This window comes from Silurus meridionalis, chromosome 11, assembly GCF_014805685.1.
Source record: "Silurus meridionalis isolate SWU-2019-XX chromosome 11, ASM1480568v1, whole genome shotgun sequence".
Taxonomy (NCBI): Eukaryota; Metazoa; Chordata; class Actinopteri; order Siluriformes; family Siluridae; genus Silurus; species Silurus meridionalis.
This window is the reverse complement of record NC_060894.1, coordinates 17,421,193-17,444,903: the sequence shown is the minus strand read 5'-3', so window position 1 is coordinate 17,444,903 and position 23,711 is coordinate 17,421,193. Positions and strand designations below refer to the sequence as shown.

Sequence of the window (23,711 nt, the reverse complement as noted above, 5' to 3'; positions counted from 1 at the left end):
TATATATATATATATATATACTGTATACAGATAGTGAGATGACCCACTCTCGCTAGCGGTCGATGGAGTAAAGTCGGTTTTTGTAACAAAGTTCAGTACGTAAACCTAGCTATCGGTGTTTATATATATATATATATATATATATATATATATATATATATATATATATATATATATACTGTATACAGATAGTGAGATGACCCACTCTCGCTAGCGGTCGATGGAGTAAAGTCTCAGTGTTAGTGTGTATTTTTTTCGGTTTCAAACGGTTTCAAACAGCAATTTTTGTTAAACATGTCTTAAATGTGCTCAAGTATGTCTCCAGCTTGTAGTGAAAAAAGAAGAAGAGGAAAGCCATCAGTTTGGAGCAGAAATTTTTTATTATAAATCAGCATTAAGCAGAAAAGACTAATTTTATTAACGCACGATTAATGCAGCACACATTTCTGTTGGAACATTTTTTACTAAAAATATAAATAAATATAAAAAATGTAAACCTTTAAAATTAAAACCTACAACGGAACACGTCCTGTCTTTAATAATTAAAAAAAATTATAATAAACACCGAAACCCATTTGTGTGGAAACATAGCAAAAGTTCCGTTCGGTGTCCTGATGATTTACATAATTTAAAACTCTATAATTACTATATAACATTTACAAGAACATTTTTGTCTTCATGCTCCATGTTGAGTATGGTTACACTAATAATAAAAATACATTTGCATAAAGAATCTATATTTGTCCATGCCAATGTTGATTAGAGTATTAAAAACCTGAAAAGTATTAATTTAAGGTACATTTGAAACAGATAAAAATGTGCAATCAAGTTATGATTATTCACGAGTTAGTTATTTTAATCATTTGACAGCCCTAATATTACATACAATAATGTACAGTAATACCAGAGACTCGTTGGCTGTGGAACTCGTATTATTTGATACTCATCACGTTATGACAACTGAAAAGATTTTCACCACTCGTCTCATGCTCAGACCTTGACACCTACTCTCATGGTGAAACTCGTGACCGCTTTAGTCAGTAAAACAGATGCATAAAGAGTCTCATTTTTGCAAACAGTGTCATAGAGGGCCCTCCAAAGCGTTTCTCTATTGTGCTTTCTGTGCATTTTAAACATAAATCATCAGTCCTAAAGTGGTTAAAAATGCTACCAAGAAGTTTGGAAAGGATAGCAACAAGGCTAAAAGGCAATAAGGAGAGCCACAGTGGAAGAGATCAAAGCCAAGTATGAGGGAGGAATGAATGCAACTCCAATCATAGCTATGTGTAAAAGAATTCTGAGAAGGTCCACCTGGACAATGGTGAAACTGATTTCGAGGATCTTTCAGGCATTTTCTTTATTTATTTCTTTTTTTATTCCACATAAAAAATACTAGTTTGGTACTCGTCACGAGTTCTGGAAAGAATTACTGTACCAAGGTATTACTGTTTTAAATAAAGTAGCATGGTGCCACAGCAGATAGCATTGCTGGTTCACAGATTCTGGTTTGAATCACTTTGTGTGGATTTCTGCATTTTTTTCTGCTTTTTTCCTTATAAGATTTATTTTCTGGGTTCTCTGGTCTCCTCCCAACTACCAATGCAGTAGGTGGACTAGCTAGGATTAGGCATTAAAGAGTAGATGAATGTCATTACATGGTGCTCTGTGATGGTCTGGTCCACCAACCGGGATGTCATCCTACCTCATGCACAAGACTCCTGGACTAGGCTCTAAGTTCTCCACAACATGATTGAGATAAACGGCTATTGAAGATGAATGAAGCTACAATAATCATAAACTTGCAATGTTTATTCCGACATACAATTGTTTTCAACCCTTTGGTTAGCTTTATTGTTATCATTGGAGATGTTAGATAGTTTAAAGTTTTTAGTCAAAGCTAAACATGAACTATTTATCCTATATAGCTATTTAGCTGAAGGCTGAGATTTTAAGCATACTCTTGTGTGGATGGTGTGATAAGTGGTCCAGCATAGTGTCAGAAAATTTCTGTTTTCCATTCTAATATTAATAATTTTCCATTAAATTCTCTGTTAATATTGTTTACATTTAGCTTACCTTTGGCTATTAGATTTCTACCTACAATATAGCCACTGCAGCTTGTGTTTTGGAATAGAATTGGGGCATGTGAATGAAAGTGTACAGATTTTTAGCAGCAACTTCAGCATTAAGAGCAGCTCTATACAGTGTAAATCACTCTGCCAGAGAACTGGCTAACGTTCACTTTTCTTTTGCTGAGCACAAAAGTGACTAAGAGGCTGGCACAGGGAGGACTGAAGATGATGTTGATGACGACAATGCTGGTGATGATGAAGAAGAACATTTAAATATGATGATGTGTGCATTCTGATATTATAATAATGAACAGAACTGTGAGCAGTTTCAACGAAACAAGGTGCAAACTGCAAAGAATGATGTAGTGACACTTATGAAAAAGAATATATACAGTACTTGATGTATGACATTCAGTGTGGATGCATACTTTCATTGTCTGTGACTTTATCTGTCAATCTAAAAGTGGGTGTGACCAGACGTTTTTAGTTACTAGACAGTAGAGATTTATTTTGCCCCATGTGTAAAACATGTAAAAACTTTTAACAAGAAGATGCAACTAAGTTCTGTTTTAAATGAATGGAGCAGAGTCTGGTCTTGCGAGATGGTTGTTGTCTGAGCTCTAGGACAGACTCTGCTGATGTTTGACCTCTCTTTCCTCTGGCACTGCAATGGCAGCAGGCTCAATATGCCATGAGGCAATGCATTACAGTGTGTCTCAATCAGCTCCATAGCTCCCTAGAATGTTAAACAGCATGTCATGTACAAGATATACTGTTGGTGCACTGGTAAGGACCCTGGCTTACTATATGTTGCAACACTGATGACTCATACTCACACTGTAAAACATCACCACTGGCATTTCTGATTGCATGGCATAAATGCATGGCATAAACTATATGGTTTTTTAATGCATTAAACTTGATTTAAAGTGTGTAATTTTGACTCAAACAACTGAACATTGAGCATCATATAAAGTAAAGAACAAATCTACAGCATAAGTAATCATTTCAAAACTGACTTATTTTTAATAAGGGAATAAAGTAAGCATTGATGTGCACTGTTCTTTGTGTGATTCTTTTGTGAGCACACTGGAAGAATTTTGCGATTGAAATAGACCTTAAAATTACTCATAGATCAGTGCCCTGACTACTGATCTGCAGAAGTGATTGAGATGTACCCCCAGTTCTGTTATGATGCTTTCAATAAAACATTTTTGTATTATGTTGGCTGTTATGTAGCTGTTTGAATATGTCCAATAGTTAATTCAATGCATATCCACCGACACACATACAATATACTTATGGATCATAGAGGGACTAACTTATACTTCTTCTGACTGTAACCAATATATTATGAAACGGCACCAAGCAAGTGTGTTTATTATAATGCTCATGATTTCACAATGTCTTGGGGGGTTGTAAGTAGCACATTCACTACATTCACTGTGACTCACCACTTCATTATGAGCCTATGTAAGCCTGCAGTCTGGTTGGCTCACTTCTTCTCTCTACAGCTGAAGTTGAGCCACAGCACACAAACACTTCTCCCCAAGGACATGCCTGGCAAGAGCACCACTTAGCATTGCTGATGTGAGCCAGGCTTTAGTTTTCCAGCTGCAGTAATACTGCTCGAGTGTAGAGAGGCTCAGATAGAAGGAGTGTGTTTACCTGACAATAAGGAATGCAACTCTGTGTTCCTGACTCGCCATCTGTTGTCTGCGTAATGAAATGACTTTGTACACGTGTCATTTTTTCGATTATCAGCGCTGGTGTTGTTGGTGCAATAACGAGAACTGTTCCAAAATCCAAACAGACTTTGGGATTCATCAATCAATTACTTTTCTGTCACTGATAATGACGGTGCCTGTTGAGCTTTGTGTGCTGACGGAGTAACAGAGTGTTTCCTCACAGCCAGCAGGAGGCTTTCGAGAGCTCTTCATTTTCCTTCTCATCTGTTCTGATGAGATGGTCCCAGAGCGATGTAGGGATATGAACAAGACAACAGCTTGGTGTGCTGACAACAACACACAGAAAAGGACGTCAGGGTTATAGATCACTGGTGGACAATGAGGTCCAGCAAGGCCTTCTCTGCTGGTCTAAACACCTAAACACCAAATTAAATTATAACCAATAGTCTGTTCTACTCATTACATAGAAAATCTCTCACTACTGTAGTGTCTGTTTAGGTGAGAGTTTTCATCCAATCAGATTTTAGCTGTGTTGCCAGAGTCAAAATCTGCCTACAGGTCTTCGGAATCAGTACTGCAGGCACCTGCAGCAAAAAATACATACTGCTTGAAGCTGTTGCCTTAACTAATCAAATTTTGTGTTAGCGACACTGGGCCATCTAGCAGGTGGACAATATTGTCAGCAATTTCTCATGTTTTGATTGGATCCAATTCCACCACTATCATCAAGTTTGACGATGACACTGTTGTAAGGGACCTGATCCCCAACAACGCCAAAACGGCCTACCCACAGGAGATTAAAAACTTGGAGAGATGGTGCCAGGAAAACAATCTTTTTCTTAATTTCAGCAAGACTAAGGAGTTAATAGTGGACTTCAGCACAAAGCAGGAGCAGTCATACCAAAGATCTACGGGGCCCTAGTTGAGAGAATGGACAGTTTCCAGCACCTTCTGTAGGTGATCACATCCCTCAGAACCTGTCTTGGTCCTGTCACATCACCACCCTGGTGAAGAAGGCCTGGCAGAATCTGTATTATTTGAGGGACTTTAGACTATATATATATATATATATATATATATATATATATATATATATATATATATATATATATATATATAAATAAAACTTGAGTTGATTTGTTTTGATTTGGCCAGAGAACGCACTAGTCAGAGCTTTTAAACTGCATCTGTAGCAAACTGCACAAGCTCATAAATATTTGTGTGAATTTAATAACAGAGGAAGCCAGACTTTTCAAGAAAAATCTGACATTGTTAAAAAAGGTTGGCCAAAACAGTTTAAAAAAGTTGTTCAGCTGAAAGAAAATGCAAAAGAATAAATACACAAAACACACAGTTTGTCTTTATTTAAAATCCCCAGGAAAATCCCTGGTAATGCACTGAAAAAAAAAATGCACAAAAATGCATTTAAAATCTGGTGTCGTTATATGAGGTAAATATTGATGCTTCTGCTAGAGATTATGTATTTGGGAAGCGCATCTGTGCTGCAGTGAAAAGAGACTTGTTGAATTGTGTTCTATGGGTTTCTTGCTTTAGTAAACTTTCTTTCGGCTTCTCCCATCAGGGGTCGCCACAGCGGATCATCCGCATGTTTGATTTGACACGTTTTTACGCTGGATGCCCTTCCTAACGCAACCCTCCGCCTTTTATCCGGGCTTGGGACGGGCACTAAGAGTGGCTGGGGTTGGTTCCCTGACCGGGGATTGAACCCAGGCCGCAGCGGTGAGAGCGCCGCATCCTAACCACTAGACCACAAGGGACCCGGGTTTCTTGCTTTAGTAATGGCATTAATTCTTGCTGCATGAGATACCTGTCTGTTATACAGCACTCGGTTAAACTGTATTTCTCTATATTATTGATTATAGCCGTGGCTATAGGATGAAGGCCTAGGTGTGAAATGCACAGCTTAGTTAGAGAATGTAAAGTAATAATGCAAATCTAAACACATCAACAGTGTCAATGTATTTGAAACCTCAACTTAATGTATCTTCATATAATCATAAACTTAATCACATTTGGAAAACAAGATTTAATGCCAACTGCCTGACAGAATGTGTTTTTAATTTTGAGGGACTTTACACAGCTGATGGTAAATTTAAGATCTATGATAGGCCACGGTTTAATATTGCTTACACCACAGTGATGTTGAATTCACATCTCTATAAATTAGATTTTCTATAACAGAAGATATGGCCAGAGTGCCAGCTGCAATACAAATCATAGATATATATCAATGCATACTAAAACATTGTAATTAAATATTAAACACAAAGTGATGAAACTTCCATCCCTTCCATCCTTAATTCATTCACTCCCTTGATATGTGGAACTGTCAGGATTTTCTCCTTTTAAGAGAAATTCTTAAAGCTGGATATAAAACGCTAACAAGAAGAGATTCTTTAGCTTTTTCATGAATGCGCAAAATAAATCTTATTTTCAGTACGGAGTGAGTAGTCATGGTGATACTGCACTAACTCTAGTTTTGTTTTTTTGTATACCCCTGGCATTGTTGTATAGGTTTTCAAGAAATTTGGTACAAATACATGTACCATTTCACCTTCTATATATACAGTACAGACCAAAAGTTTGGACACACCTTTTCATTCAAAGAGTTTTCTTTATTTTCATGACTATGAAAATTGTAGAGTCACACTGAAGGCATCAAGGGCTATTTGACCAAGAAGGAGAGTGATGGGGTGCTGCGCCAGATGACCTGGCCTCCACAGTCACCAGACCTGAACCCAATCGAGATGGTTTAGGGGTGAGCTGGACCGCAGAGTGAAGGCAAAAGGGCCAACAAGTGCCAAGCATCTCTCGGTGGAACTCCTTCAAGACTGTTGGAAGACCATTTCAGGTGACTACCTCTTGAAGATCATCAAGAGAATGCCAAGAGTGTGCAAAGCAGTAATCAAAGCAAAAGGTGGCTACTTTGAAGAACCTAGAATATGACATTTTTCAGTTGTTTCACACTTTTTTGTTATGTATATAATTCCATATATAATTCCACATGTGTTAATTCATAGTTTTGATGCCTTCAGTGTGAATCTACAATTTTCATAGTCATGAAAATAAAGAAAACTCTTTGAATGAGAAGGTGTGTCCAAAGTTTGGTCTGTACTGTATATATATATATATATATATATATATATATATATATATATATATATATATATATATATATATATATACAGTATATATATATACAGTATATATATATATATATATATATATATATATATATACACTTATATAATATACCTGAAGAGGGGTTGGTAAGGGAAAGGCTGTTTGTTTCACATATCTTCCACAAATAGAACTACGAAAAAAGTGCAATATGCTGTTCTTAAAATAAACTTATAATACAATTGTTGGCAAATTGCTGCTATAAGAAAATAACCCTAAATCATTTTATTCTTTGCTTAGTTTATTGAAGTTTGAAGCTGCTGAGATTAGATCAGAGATTATCTTCCTCACACTGAGTGTATCATTCTGCATACCTGCATAGGGCTTGCAGCACTATAACTGATTTTTTACATTCCTGTTACTGTTGCCATGTGCTTGTGTTGTGATTCTTGTTATGTCTCCACCTCTGTCTTCTAATTTGTCATTTCCCTCATATGTCCTTGGCTGTTTGTTCGTATGTGTTTTAAATGCCCCTGTGTGTTTGACACTCCTGTCTCTTCGCAGAAGGGAACCACTGGTGCCCCCAAATTCCCCTCTTTTTGTAAAGGGTACCTTTGATACCCCAAATACCTCTGTCTTTTGTAAAGGGTACCCCTGATACCTTAAATACCCCTGTCTCTGCAAAGTGTAACCTTGAGATTCCAAATACCCCTGTCTTTTTGCAAAGGGTACCCATAATACCTCAAATACTCCTGTCTCTTTGTGAAGGGTACCACTGATACCCCAAATACCCCTGTCTAGTTTACAGTTACTTGCGATCACCTGACCCACACCTAGATTATGTTCTTCTTTTCGGATTTCAGTTTGGACTTGTTTGCTGTTTACATTAATGAAACGTTCTTACCATGCTCTTGTATTCTGTGCATTACGTACTAGCTGCATTGCGATATGTAATTTTTGCATGTCAATTATCGATATTAATGCTTCTTCTCCTTTGTTCTCTCACTCTTTCTTCTAATTTCCTCTTCTTTCTTCCTGTACTTTCTCTCTCATTAGCTTAGATTCCTTATTCCTTATGCTTATTGCAATGTGATTTAAAGTATTTTTCTCCACCCTGTTCAAATTAATCAGTTTCCCAAAAGCATGCATTTTTGCTAAGATTGTACCAGACTAAGTATCATTAAACTTTCCATGAAAAAAAAGGAAAAAAAGCACAGTGGTTTTCATGAATACAGAATGTATCTACGTTGCTAATTTAATTTAATTACCAGAGACTGTTCTGTTTTTTTTTCTTGGTGCACTTCAGCCAAAAATGTAATTTAAATTTGGTGGATTCCTGTGGTGTGTTGAAGCACACACATTTTTTGTGTGAACACATAAGCATGTCTGGGAAAGGAAGAAAGATAAAGTTGCTTGTTGTTGGTGTAAAGTGAAGTTTTTCTTATTTAAGTTATCGAAAACAATATATGTCGGATGGCCCTACATTCCATGTTGATTATTTTAAAACTTCAAATTAACAATGTTGCCTCAAAATAATTATATTTCTTGCTGAATTCACACTACTGGATTTCTAGCCCTGATTTTTCTGTTGGAATTAATGTTTGCAAAACTTTTGCAACATCTCAGTGCCCTCATGGCAAGAACATTTCAGCTCGTTTCATTTATTTATTTTATTTCAGCCTGCAACCTGTCTCAGATGGATTGATAGTATCAGAAGTATCAGTTAATGTGAAATTCTGTGAAATGACCATTGGAATAATAGGAGAAAATCTGCAGATCTCTGAATCCAGTTCAGGGAGTGGGAGAACAAAAAAAAAAAAGATTTTTGAACAATGAATCTTCTATAAGAAATTATCTGTCATATTTGTCATAAAAAGATATAAAAAAAAAACTGTTAGAAAACAGCAAAACTAAAAACAAATGACTGTATTGGCAAAGTAGAGTGGAAAAATTGGTCTTCTCCACCAAACTACACATTTTATTTCTTGTTTCTATGCAAAATATTTGAAAAACAACCAACAGGCATGAGGTGCTAAGATTTATGCATGACAGTGTCACCTGATAGCTTTGGTTATTCATTTTATGAGTTGGGGAACAGACACATTTTACTGGGATTTCTCCAGGTGAAGTGTGTAATACTTCTTGTGTAATACCTCTTCTGCAATCACATCCACACAACGGATTTCAAGTGATAAAAGTAAAGAATTGCAAGCAGTACAGAGATGATAAAAGTCGTGCAGACTTTACAGTTTTTCCCAGTTGCTTTGGAGCATTTCTCAAATCCTCCTAAATATTTGCAAACCAGAAAGTGCATATCTCAAAACAATTAGAACAAATATCACATTACAATGGAATTCTTTCAAAAGCCTGTACTTTTTTAAAAAGCCTTAGTTAATTTCTCAAAAAACCAGTATAATATATTTTGACCAACATGACAAACATTTGATAATGTATGAAACAGCAGACAATTGAACAATTAAATTAATGTACCAAATCGTTCACAATTTGATCAAAGCAACGAGAAATGCTTTTATGATGTGCACAAGTAACTGCAAGATGGTTAAACAAGTAGTCTTAAAAAGTTCATTTATGACTTGAGAAATGCTTCAAAGCAACTGAGAAAAACTGTAATGTGTGCACCTACTTATAAGAGGCTGATGTGTCCAACAGACGCTCTGGGCATTAATTAATAGGAGCCTGTGTGCAAGTAAATAGATAAAGATTTGCATATTAAAGTTTAGATTAAAGCAGTAGCTGGCTGCATAGAAGAAAATGAAAAATTATAAATTCTGGTTGTATTACCAAAAAATAAAAAATAAAACCTTTCCAGATGCAGCATAATGTCGTATTTCGATTTTTGTTGTGAAGTCATCTGCAATGCTCATCGCTCATCTCATTTTTTAGGCTTGCTTGCTTCAGATTATTAATATTTAATTTCCTTTGCATTGCAAATGTGTAATTATTTGTATTTTTTCCTTTTCCAGGTCAATGGGACAGAAATTGAATACGAATTTGAGGAAATAACGCTAGAGCGGGTAAGTCAGAGCGGTGGCCCATTAACTGATCCGGTTACACAATTGTGGGTCTGCACACATATTTATACACAGAAGGAATCAAAGCTGTCCGCTCCAGATGTATCAGTTCTAACGAGAATCCAGTTGTTTGATGATTGTCTGGCTTTTACCGCATTCATCTTTTTCAAATGAAAGGACTTTAAAGGAACATTCCAGCTTGGTGTAACTTAATCTCTATTTGCTGCATCTATAGTGTATGTAGGATTACCGCAGACATTAATTTCAACTCATTTCTCAGCGGCCAATACATGAACAGAACACATGCTTACTTAAGACAGTTTTTGAACTGTGTCAATAAATGTTTAAAAAAATAGACACAAAATCCCAAACTATTACACTCAGCAAAAAGCTGTTGTAGTTATTCTTGTGGTATCTGTGTATCTGGACCATGAACTGCATATTCTTTCCCCTGAAGAAGTTCAACCTGTACTGTACATGTTTGAGACATGTAAAGCCAGCCAATTACATTTTTAAGGACTGTTGCTCAGACTTGCACCTTCTGCAATTTTTGCTGGATCTCCACAATGGTCTCAAAACGGCATCCTTTGAGCTAGACCTTCATCTTCGGGAAGAGGACGAAGTGTGCAGGTTAAGTAGGTTGGTGCAGAAGTGAGATAATGTGGATTGTTTTCCGACAATCATCATCCACAAGTTGCCGAATAGATTAGACATTTTCCTTGTTGAAAGTCTTTCTGATCTTTCATAGTCTTCCAGTGAAGTTCTTCCACTCTTGAAGCACAGCTCAAAATACCTTGAATGACGCTGTATGTCAAACGTATGTCATGTCATAAGTTTCTGTTGCAGATTTGCACTTTGTTCTAACCTTCTGTCCATGATGAAAGTGCAGATGTGGTAATGCACATGGTCAGAATAGTATTTACTCTATATTGCCAAAAACGTGGACACATGTCCATATCACTAATGTTTTTTTCAACATCCCATACCAGATTCTTTGCCTATAATAATCCCCACTTATATAGAATAGCTTTCTTCTAGATTTTGAAATGTCTTGAGCTGCCCATTCAGCCGCAAGAGCATTAGTGAGATCAGGTGCTGATGAAGGCCCACAATGTTCAGTGGGGTTGAGGTCAAGGTTCTGTGTAGGCCATTTTTTTTTTTCTAATGCAGCCTTGGCAAAGCCAAGACCTCATTTTGAGACAGGGACAGTGTGATGCTGGAAGACGTATGGGCCTTTAAATTCCAGTGAAGCTCCTGCATATAAATTAATTCGATACTGTGTGCTTCTTTGTGCCAGCAGTTTGGGGAAGAACCAGGTATGTGTGTGTTGTCCGACACACACATACCTGGGTCTTCCCTGGGTCTTCACTATATTTGGACATGTAGTGAGTGTATTTTAAATAAGCATTTGTTCATATGCTCCTGCAGCTACGATTAGACCTCCATTATAGGCATGTTTTAAATACAATTATTTTATTTAATAAAGGGAACCATGCTAAATACCGTATTTTATGTATTGTTTTAAATGTGACAGTTTTGTGACACTTTTAGCTACACAAAGATGCAGAATAAACTTTTTGTTAATTTCTAATTGAACGTAAATTGCTTTGTACAGAAGTTCTTTTTTCCTGGCCTACAGACTACATTAGGGCTAATTGATATTGGAGCAGTACACTCGTTGGCACAGACCGCAATTGGTAGGAAGCTCTTAATTGGGGCTTTCTGTTTGCATGTCAAATGGTGGACTGTGCTCTCTGGGCAGGATGTATGTGTGTTAGAGTGTGAGTGGTAGCCGGCTGCAAGTGACATTTTGACGGATGTAATTGGATCCGCGGGCCTGAAAATGATGCGGTGACAATAGCAAACGTCAGCAGGAGCAAAAGCGGGTGCTGATTTGTCAAACACTGGTGCTTGAAGGCTGAGAGCTTCTGCCTGCATCTCCCCGTGGGACAGTCTGAGATAAAATGCTATTAAAAATGGATACAGCCATAACACTGCAGCTGTTCTGTCTCTTCTCTCTCTCTTTCTCTCTCTCCCTGTCCACGCCTCTCTATAAAACATATTCTACACGCTTCACTTCCTGCCTATGAGTGATGCAAGTGAATATCATAACTAATTCATTTGACCTGATCCAACTCAGAGCGTGTTTTCTCCTTCTGCCCTGCATCCTGCCATCCAACACCCCATCAAGAGACTGCAGCAGTGCTTTAATCACAAGAGCCTTTTCTCAATCTACACACATGCCAGTTAATCAAAGCGCCAAAAAATGACAGTTTGCATGATGCTACCGTGCCTTCAGCGGTTCTTGTCCTTGCACTGGCGCTCTAATAAACAGAGCTCGGCTGGCTGAGTATAATTAGCTCCAATCTGCTGCTCTCTGGAGTTGTTTGGCTGTTTATCAGCCAGAGAATCAATTAAAGTGCATCAGACCTCTGCTCATCTCTCACAGAAATGTTAGCCAGAGACAAGATATCTGTTTAATTATCATTTTCAGCTATTTTGCATACTTCATGGCCAGGCTGGTTGGATTTCGAGCAGAAGGTTATGCCTTCCCAAGCTTATTGTAAACACTGATGAGTCAGTAAATACTCACTAGCAGAGCAAAAGCTGTAATTATTTCATGAGTTTTTCAACTTCTTACAGAAATCCTAAGAGGAGATGCATTATAGTATGTTTTTTTTTCTTGTTTTCTCAAGATCACGACATAACAAAAGTGTTTTTCTTGTTATCACAACTTCATTTTCTTGTGATCTTGACATAACAATCGTTGTTTCCTTGAGAGCAGTGCCTAATTTTACTGTGTATTTGGCATAACAGCATGTTCTAGAGGCGGCAGCATCGCAGCATCATGGATGATCGCTCATTTAAACTGAATGAATCCGTGTCTGTCAGTGATTGATAACTTACACATAAATGTCTGACATAATGCTTCGATGAAGCTGCCTCTAGAACATGCTCTAAAGTTAAGTACTGATCACAAGGAAACAATGTTTATGTCGAGACCACGAGAAAATTAGGTTAAAAAATAAAAAGAAGGAAAAAAAAATGACAATGCATGGCCTCTTAGGATTTTCAGAATTTCTACCTATATGATATCTGGATTATTAGGCTTAATATGAAAGCTATATTTCCCATGATCCCAATGATAAACATAGAAGTATTAAACATGTTATCACCCAAGATGTGTGCCATCTATTCACACAGGGATCAGTGGTATTAGTGTCAGGGAAATGAGAATAACATACAAATAACAAATAACAAATAACAAATAAATGTCTACTCTAGCAATGTTTGCAGATTTGTCAACACCAGACAATCCCCCTTAGGTTTGTATACAAATGTAAGTTCCTGACAAACCTATTGAGGTTAATTAATAATAAAAAGTATTGGACAGTATACAGGTAAATATAAATAAATAAACAAATGTAACAGGTAATGGTTAAAAGAAAGCTTTAAATACAGGTAATAGTGTGCAATAGATATTATCATAGGTTTACATTCAAACAAATATACTATTGTATTACTTTTTAAAAAAATGTTCTTCCACTTGAATAACACAAATAGCATAAGAATAATTTAGATTATAATAATCATACATTTGTATATACAAATAACAATATGCATTAATGTCATATAGATACACATTCTAAAGCCATATCTTTGATACATTTACTTTTATTCAAGATCAAGCATTATTTTTTGACTTTGATTTTTTTTTTCTTTCCCATTCCCAGTCCTTTCTTGCCGCTTGTCAGCTTGGATAATTAGCACTAATCAGGGCAGACGTGCTAATGAAGCACCTCAAATCTTTTCAAAAGCAGCATGTTCTCAGCAGATTGGGTTTTGCAGCACCTCTGATATGATGTCTACCAGCTGAGAGGCTGATTATTGTGATATAATTGCCATATTATCTTTGTTCCGACAGACATACTTGTATATACTGTATATCCATTACATCAGTTATTCCAGGTATATAAATGTCTGATATGCACTTGTGCCTTTTCTGTCCTCAGGGTAACTCAGGGTTGGGGTTTAGTATAGCAGGTGGGACAGATAATCCACACATCGGAGATGATCCTGGAATTTTCATCACCAAGATCATTCCAGGTGGTGCAGCGGCGGAGGACGGCAGACTCCGGTGAGTTGTGCAGGCTTGTGAGTCAAGGCTTGTGTGTGAACAAGTATTTTCACAGCAGACTTACTGATAAAGATGAACAAGGAAAGAACGTTCAATCCACCTTCTCATTGAACATACCGTATTTCCTAGTTTCTGGGGTGTGGTTAAGATCAACATGTTTATCATCATCCTCTTTCACTCCAACCCACCATCCCCCTCATTCTCTCTCTATCTCTCTCTCTTGCTCTCGCTCTCTCTCGCTCTCTCTCTCGCTCTTTCTCTCCCCCACTCTCATTTAGTCAGTGATTAAGACTGAGTTCTGTATCTAGGTTCTAATTTCTCTCCAGGGAGCAGATCACCACACACACACACATGCATACACACACGCACATGGACAGATGCTTACACTCTCACTTAACTCATTGTAGCTTCATTAGGAACTGGACAGGATCGTTAGAGCTGATTCAAAAGATGAGTGCTGGGGAAATGTTTTTCTTATTACAGCAGGACATTGTGTTTCAGTGAGACGCCTATCATGAGGAACAGAAGCAGACCAAAGTTATTACAATACAAACAAGTTAAATTATGTAGTGTGAAGAGAAAAACAGCAAAGCTGCATGTAGTGTGTGTGTGTGTGTGTTTGTGTGTTGTTAAAAGAAGCTGTGTTTATCCCTCCTTCATTCTTCTCCCTGGTTAAATTTTTTTCTACACTGCATTAATACTCTTCAGATTTTTGCTTTTTTTGTTGTTGTTGTTGTTTTATGTGCAAGAGAAACCTATTAAAGGAAAACTGGCATGGTTTTATAGACTATGTTGAAATAAAATGTAATGGCTCCTGAACTTTTTCCTCTGATCAAACACTGCAATTGATGCTGAAGTGTTAAATCTCCTTCCAAGGATCAGCACAGTGAACATCATAAGCACCATATGGACACTGTGAACAAAAACTGAAAGCAAATAAAAACTACATTTAGATGCGTAATATGAGTCACTTTTTGTACATGAATTAGCTTATTTAATCCGAAATCAATACATACAGTACATAAACTTATAAATGCACAAACAAAACCAATCTTCCAATCAGAGATTTGGAAAACATTAGAAGACATTTTCCCGATAAGAAATTCATAACAATTAGACACTTGTTATTCCACATACATCTCCTTGTGGTTCCTATTCAGACAGCAAGCTAGGTCACATAACAGGTTTAAACTAATACTACAAACTGTTCACTTGTAGGTGTCCCTATTACAAATAAATTATACAACTAAAATATAATTTACAAGTAATGAATTCTAATTTTACACATTTTTAACAAACACAATAACTTTCCATAACCCATAAGTTCCATAAGTTTTTTTTATAAAAAAAAAAACTGCACCTATCTGTGACAGCTACAGAAACGTAATACAGTATATATAGTGCATATATCCACTGTGTACAATATGTAAGGGGAAAAGCTATATATTCTTAAGATGTGTTTTTAAAAATACAACATACGGACAAGAGTATTGGGACACAAAAACAAAGTATTGTTTTTTTTTGGATGTCCTCTTTGAAAATCACTATCCAGGATGTTTGTTGGTTCTTCAGAGCTGCAGACCATTTCATGGGGTCCACCCGTGTGTGCCCTATATCTGGAAATTTGTTACAACAAGTTGACCAGTTGGTGTTGCCACTTTTTGGTCTAATTTGAGATGCATCAATTGACATACTCCCTGACATCTCTTTGGCCACCAACATCTATAGCAGGGTTTTTAGTCTTCCCTGATGACCAAAGGGTTGAAGTAGATGAAGTAGAAGTAGTGTAAAAATTTGGGTATAAGAATTGTGGGTACTAGGAGCTGGTATCTCACCATTCCATCTTTCTGCTGGAGTCTTCTGATGGACCAGTGCAGTGCGAGGATGACATTTGGTCCAGTAGTGTTGCTCTGAGCTGCTGCGATGTACAGTACCATCAGTTTAATAGACTTAGGCAATTTCCTGTTACCACAAACCCTTTGCTTGGGCGATGTCCACACTATTAAGTTTTCAATTGAAAACACATATTTCTTAATCTTTCTTCTTTATTTTGGCCTTTATTTTGTTTTCAAATAGTGTAGCTTTTTGAAAACACTCTCCAAAGTGGATAAATGTTTTGCATCGCAGTGCGGACTGTGAAAATGAAGGCTTTCGAAAATAATGGTGAATTGAAAATTTCATTTCGGAATCATTATAAAAAAATATTTATACTTATGAATGCATACTTTTATATTCAGGTTTATAAATACAAGTGGATACATGCACCAGAAGTGGGCCTATATGTAATAAAAAATATTATTAATCTGATTTTTTACAGTAGTGTTGGCGTTTCTGTAGTATTATTAGTGATCTCAGGAGATGCATTTTGCTGTGACAGTGCCAGAGGTTGTGCATACTCTGAAAAAGTCTTCTTTTCGATTCAAACCATATCCAAACCCATGATCTAAAACTTTTTCCAAAATGTTATTATTTAAATTAGCTTGTTTTTAGTTTTAGCAAAACCCACATGGGTTTTGCTAAAGAGCTACTGACTGTCTAGCAAAACAAAGGAAATGTTAATGAACCAACTACAGCACAGTACTGGGACAAGAGTTTGATGGCTTTCAAATATATTTAATTGCTTGAAACTTAACGGATACATTATTGTGAGGTATTTCTGGAACGCACACACAATATGAGATACCTACTTATATGTTAAAGGTGACGTGGTAAAAAAAATTAAAGACTTAAGTTAATGGCAAATCATAAAATACAATGCATATTGTAACTTTACGACCACCTGCTATAACATTATGACCACCTACATGATTTTGTGTTGGTCCCCTTTTTTGTTGCCAAAACAGTCTTGACCCATTGAGCATACCACATGGACCAGCCTTCACCCCCTCGTGCATCAATGAGCCTTGGCCGCCCATGACCCTGTCACCGGTTTACCACTGTTCCTTCCTGTACCACGTCTGATAGATACTGACCACTACAGACCGTTAACATCCCACAAGAGCTGCAGTTGCTCTGATGCTCTGATCCAGTAGTCTATCAATCACAATTTAGCGGTTGTCAAACTTGCTCAAAGCCTTATGCTTGCCCATTTTTCCTGCTTCTAACACATCAATATTTACTTATAAATCCCACCCACCAACAGGAGCCATTATAAAGAGACAATCGGTGTTATTTAATCACCAATCATAATGTTGAGCTGATCAGTGTGTATTTCAGATAACTTGTAAGGAGTTATGTGTATAAGGTTATGTGTATAGAAGACCATATAGAAGGGGTAGCTTTGTTTACAATACTCTATAGTTCATATATTTATTTAATACGAACATTGTACAATAGGTCTTGTCAATACACCCTTGTCCTGTTTCACTTTATAACAAACAGCTATAGAAGGGTAATAACATAGAATCCGAATATCCTGTCACCCTAAAACATTGGGTTCTCTTTTGAGTCTGGTTCCTCTCAAGTATTTTTTCTCATTTTCTCTCGCTGAATGCTTTCTTGCCTTTGTTTAACTCTGCCTTGATCATTTCAAGACTAAATCTTCATCCAGATTTCTGTGAAGCTGCTTTGTGGCAGGGTCCGTTATTGAAAGCACTATAGAAAAAAAATGCAATTGAACTGATTCAACAAACTTCGTGTTTCTTTTTTTTTGTCTGCACTCAGCTGAAGTTTGTTGATGAGACAGGAGCAGTACACCTTGCCACACTCTGTCACATTCTGTTTTGCAGTGTGGGTCTCAGCTGCTCAGTGAGAGAACTGCCCTTGCACCTGAGATAGCGACAATCTGGAAATGTGTAACTGTTTACTAAAGTGCTAAAGCATAAAGCAGGGGCTTAACTATCTGTGTGTGTGTGTGTGTGTGTGTGTGTGTGTGTGTGTGTGTGTGTGTGTGTGTGTGTGTGTGTGTGTGGGGTGGGTGTCTGCAGGGTGAATGACTGTATCCTGCGTGTGAATGAAGTGGACGTGTCCGAGGTTTCCCACAGCAGGGCCGTGGAGGCGCTGAAGGTGGCAGGCTCTATTGTTCGACTCTACGTACGCAGAAGGAGACCCATGCTGGAGACCATCATCGAAATCAAACTCATCAAAGGACCAAAAGGTTCCAAAAATGCACCATTTCTTTCTCAAATATTTTTTCTTTATTAGATTGCAATAATATTTCGAGAAATTCTTGCCAAATTGCCTATTTACATGCCTCCCGGGTAATTGATTCACGAGTAGACATTGCTAAATACAGGTGGTTACCTTGGTCAGAGGCATCTTCAAGATGTCCTGTAATTGGGTCAGAATTGTAGTGTAAATGGAAATGTATCTTGATATGTTCTGGATTATGTCCAATTATTATTATCCAATATTGTCATTGATCTTGCTGGAAAATTTCAAGAGAGTTTGAAAATCATGCTGAAGAGTAGAACTCTACAGCTAGGATAATGTTCAATTAGACTATGTGATTAAAACATTTGTGAACATCCATACAGGACCCAGGACTCATGTAAGTATAATGCCTGAATGGAGCCACTTAAATCCACTAGCAAATCATAAAATACAATGCATATACACCGATCAGGCATAACTTAATGGCCACCGATCAGGCATAACATTGTGAACACAATATTGTGTTGGTCCCTCTTTTGTTGGCAAAACAGTCCTGACCCATCAAGCATTACAAGCATGAACTTTTTCAGCAAACTGAGCTACAGGAGCTCATCTGCTGGATCAGACCACACGGACCGGCCTTCGCTACAACGTGCATCAATGAGCCTCGGCTGCCTATGACCCTGTCACCGGTTTAGCATTGTTACTTCCTTGGATCACTTCAACAGATACTGACCACTGCAGACTGGAAACATTCCACAAGAGCTGCACTTTTGGAGATGCTCTGACCCAGTCGTCTATCCATCACAATTTGGCCCATGTCAAGCTCAAATCCTGACGCTTGCCCATTTTTCCAGCTTCTAACCCATCAACTTTGAAGACAAAATGTTTACTTGCTGCCCAATAAATCCCACCCACTAACAGGTTCCTTGATGAAGAGATAATCAGTGTTATCTGGTTCGGTGCCTGATCCATGTATGATGTTGCTGTTTCAGGAGCGATCTCTCTACACTCCAAGCATTCCGGTGCATTCCATAGGTGTAAAATATGGTTAAGTTTAAAGCTTTATAGAAGACCACTCATGATCTTCCACTCCATGTAAAACTTATATCTTGATAGAGCTAGCTTTGTGCACAGGGGCGTTTTTGTGCTAGAGCATGTTTGGGTCTCCTAGTTCAAGTGAAGGCAAAATTTACAAAGACATCCTATACAATTGTGTGCCTTTAACTTTGTGATAACATTTATTTAGGAAGAAAACCCTAGAAAAGTCAGGTGTCCAGACACTTTTATCAATATAGTGTATGTAAACCTGAGATAGCTGAAAGTATCATTTGATGTTAGGGATTGGTTGCAAGTCAGTGTGTAAATTAATAACAGTTAAACAGTAGTTACTGTGATTTATTGTCAATAGCTAAAAACAGACAATAGGAAATCTGGTTTATTGTAAGTTCTTACGTAGATAAATATATTTCTATGTAACATATTAGGACAGATTAAATGCTATTGGACTTTTTCCCCCAGTCTCATGTGTGCATTTCATTTAACATTTGTGTCCACGCAGTTTGCATTTTAATGTTGCATGTATATCTCTCATGCATACACCCTTGTCCTTGCCAGAATGTCAGACTGAAACAAAAACACAAGAATCCACTTATATAGAAGCTCTTTGTGTTTGTTGCTTGTGGATACGATGTTGTTAGGAGCACAGAGGGATGCAGAATGCTATTTTAATACACAAGTGGCTTTCATGCATTATTTATAAATATGAAGGCACATTACATATGCACAATATAGCGTACAGGATGATAGCTTTTTCCACTTAGGCAATAGTTTTCATTTGAAATGCATTCTTCTGTGTAGTTCATTGAAATGTGCCTCATTAAAAGATTAATTAATTCATTTTGGTTGTTTAATAAGAGCTGTTGGATGAATGGAGTCAGATTAGTTAATATGACAGTCTGAAGAAGCAGTGATTTCATTTCTAGATATCACTGTATAAGGATAGGTTGAGAACAAAGACTGTATAATCATGTGTAAAATATTAATATGAAATATGAAAACTGTATCCTAAATTGGTTACATTTCCATCTGCTCTCGGTCTGTCTGCAGTTGAAGCTTGGTCTTACTATCAGTTTGCTGCATGAAGCAAGGAATACTTAAAAAATTGCTAGAAGTGGCTAAATTAGCTGTCTGGAAGTTACTGAAGCTGGGTGATGATGCCCAGGGATAGCAAATGTTTTTTTTCATATACAGTATTGTACATACAACGCCAAAACCTAAAAAGTTGGGACAATGTGCAAAAAGTAATTAAAAACAGAATGCAATGATTTACAATCTATATACAAATCCAATCCATATTTCATTCACAATAAACCCAAAAAAAATTACAAGTTTAAACTGCGAATATATACCATTTTGAGGAAAAAAAAAAAGGTATTTTTTATTTGACGGGTGCAACAGTTCTCAAAAAAGTTGGGACTGAATAGCATCACACCTTCTGTCCATATACATCTGGGAACTGAGGAGACCAGTTGCTGAAGTTTCATTTGCAATTGTCTTGCTCAAATATGCAAGGCCTTCCTCGAAAATACGTTTTCTGGATGGTAGCATTTGTTCCTTCAAAACCTGTATATATATGACGGCATTCATGGAGCCTTTTCAAATGTGCAAGCTGCACCTTCCACAGGCATTAATGCACTCCCATACCATCAGAGATGCAGCTTTTTTCAACTGAGTCCAGAGGACATTGAGTCCATAGTTTCCAAAATAAAATAAAAAAATTCGATTTGTCTGACAACAAAACAGTTTTCCACTTTGCCTCACTACATTTTAAATATGGTTTGGCCATGGGAGGATGGCAGCATTTTTGGATCATGTTCACGCATGCCTTCTTCTTTGCATGATAGAGATTTAACCTGTATTTGTGGATGACTTGGCAAACGGTGTTCACAGACAGTGATTTTTGGAGGTGTTAATGAGCCCATGCAGTGATTTTCGTTACAGAATCATGATTGTTTAAAATGCAGTGCTACCTGATGGCCTGAAGATCACAGGCATCCAATATTGATTTTCGCCCTTGTCCCTTGTCCACAGATATTTCTCCACGATTCTTTAAAACTTTTTATGATATTATATACTTTAAATGATTAGATATTCACCCATTTTGCAATTTTATGTTATTCTGAAATTGTTTCACAATTTGTAGACAGTCTTTCACAGATTGGTGAAGCTCTGCCCATCTTTACTTCTGAGAGACTCTGCCTCTCTAAGATATCTAAGATAAGATATATATATATATATATATATATATATATATATATATATATATATATATATATATATATATATATATATATATATGAGATCGCTGACCTGTTGCCAATTAACCTAATTAGTTGAAAAATACTTTTTCAACTGTTTAATTTTAAGAAGACTTTGTTGCCCTGCCCCAACTTTTTTGGGAAGTGTTGCAGCCATCAATTTCAAAATTACCCTATTTTTTCCTTAAAATGGTACATTTCCTCAGTTTAAACATTTGATATTTTTCTGTGTTCTACTGTGAATAAAATATGGGTTTATATGATTTATGTTGAGTGTCCCAACGTTTTTGGAATTAGGGCTGTATATATTTATATTTTTATGAAAATAGTATTTAACATTTGGTAGCCCTGGGCATCATTACATTATACAATACATTATATATAATATTCACGTTCACATTATATCAACAAACATACTTTTAGATAGGATGGCTCATGTCATTCATCATTATCAGTGCAGTCAATAAAGATGTGTTTTGTGTTGTTCTCTCCTGCAGGGCTGGGGTTCAGTATTGCAGGTGGTGTGGGTAACCAGCACATTCCTGGTGATAACAGCATCTATGTCACTAAGATAATAGACGGAGGGGCGGCACAGAAGGATGGCAGGTTACAGGTTGGGGACAGGCTACTCATGGTGAGCTCAATTAAAAACAAACCAGTTTCTTAGAAAAGTAAAAGTACATATACAACGTATGCTGCATTTAACTAGAGAAATACTGTAACAGTGTGTTACACTGACCTGTAATGCAGCATCAGCAGCTTAAAATAAAGTGGTTGTCTCAGAGAGTGTCTTTAGGGCTCCACTTTAAGTTTTCACGTCCCATTTTCAATTGTTGGTTCACCGTGGCTCGCTGGAATAATTGCACACTGACTTATATAAGGAAGGTATTTAAGAAGGCATCATATCTATACACAGCATAATAACTCACTGAAAAGCCAATAAAGGTTTATCGTATGCAATCTTGTGGGTTGTAAAGTCAACTGACATAGTGCAGATCTGTTTATTTAAAGTGTAAGGATATTAATTGCAGTCTTTTTATAACGATACCTTAATGGCTCCTTCATACAGTACAAAAAGCTTCCTGTTCTTCAGTGTGTGATCCTTCAAGCAGGATGCATTCAGCAGCATTGACTTGCTATTAACTGCTGAACAATATCCATGCAACACTGTGCCTTCAGACAATCTCTTCTTTTCTTTCAGGTTAATAACTACACTCTGGAGGAGGTGACCCATGAGGAGGCAGTAGCCATATTGAAGAACACATCGGATATTGTGTATTTGAAGGTGGGAAAGCCCACTAGTGTTTACCTTTCAGATCCCTACGGGCCTCCTGATATTACACATTGTGAGTAGAAATGAATACACTGTCACATACTACTGCATCCATGATAACAATGTTGGGATTAGTGATAACAGATTGCTTGTTATGTACAGCAGAGAATATGTGAGTGGTGTGCAGTTGCTAATGGATGGGTTTCTTTTGAAATGTTGAGGTCAAACAGATGAAAAGTGTAGTGACAGGGTTACACATTCACTGTTGCCATAGTAATTAGGGTTATATCATTTACAGTTTATACATTTCTTCTCTCCTTTTCTTCACTTTTCTCCCTTCTTTCCTTCTCTCATATTCTCCACCTCTCATCTTTTCTTTCCTTTCCTTTCCTTTCCTTTCCTTTCCTTTCCTTTCCTTTCCTTTCCTTTCCTTTCCTTTCCCCTGTTATTTCTCTTTTCTTCTTTTCTCTTCTCTTCTCTTCATTCCTTCTTCCTCCTTCATTTACTTTCCTTCCCTTTCTTTCTTCTATCCCTTTAAATTCTTTCTTTTCCTTATCACTCTTCTCTCTCCTCTCCTCTTCTCCATCTTTCTCCTCTTTTTCCTATCCTTTATTTTCCTTATCTATTTCCTTTCCTTTCCGTTTCTTCTTCTTCTCTTTGCTTCTCCTCTCTTCTCTTCTTTCACTCTCTCTCTCTCTCTCTCTCTCTCTCTCTCTCTCTCTCTCTCTCTCTCTCTCTCTTTCACCCCTGACTCTTCCTGTCCTTTTCTATCATCTCCTTTTACTTTCTTTCTACTCTTTTCATCACTTCTCTCCTCCTTTCTCTCCCCTTTCTCCTCTCCTCTCTTCTCTCCTCTTTTCCTCACCCTTTCAATCTTTTCTTCTCTCACGTATCATCCTCTCCTATTTTCTTTCTCCACCTCTTCTCCCTTCTCCTATCTACGTACTTCTATGTC

At 37.1% G+C, this 23,711-nt stretch overlaps 1 protein-coding gene across 34 annotated transcripts in view; it reads left to right on the top strand.

The window, feature by feature from the left end:
• The window catches only part of dlg2 (discs, large homolog 2 (Drosophila)), a 243,802-nt gene that overhangs the window by 159,865 nt on the left and 60,226 nt on the right, over positions 1 to 23,711 (top strand). For all 34 annotated transcript variants that reach the window (XR_006927309.1, XM_046861013.1, XM_046861036.1 and 31 more), the window contains 5 exons: positions 9,886 to 9,936; positions 13,947 to 14,071; positions 17,998 to 18,167; positions 21,981 to 22,117; positions 22,685 to 22,829. Coding sequence is in view for 33 of the 34 variants with exons in the window: in XM_046861013.1 (XP_046716969.1) it covers positions 9,886 to 9,936; positions 13,947 to 14,071; positions 17,998 to 18,167; positions 21,981 to 22,117; positions 22,685 to 22,829 (628 nt within the window). In the remaining variant the exon portion in view is untranslated. The remainder of the gene's footprint in view (positions 1 to 9,885; positions 9,937 to 13,946; positions 14,072 to 17,997; positions 18,168 to 21,980; positions 22,118 to 22,684; positions 22,830 to 23,711) is intronic.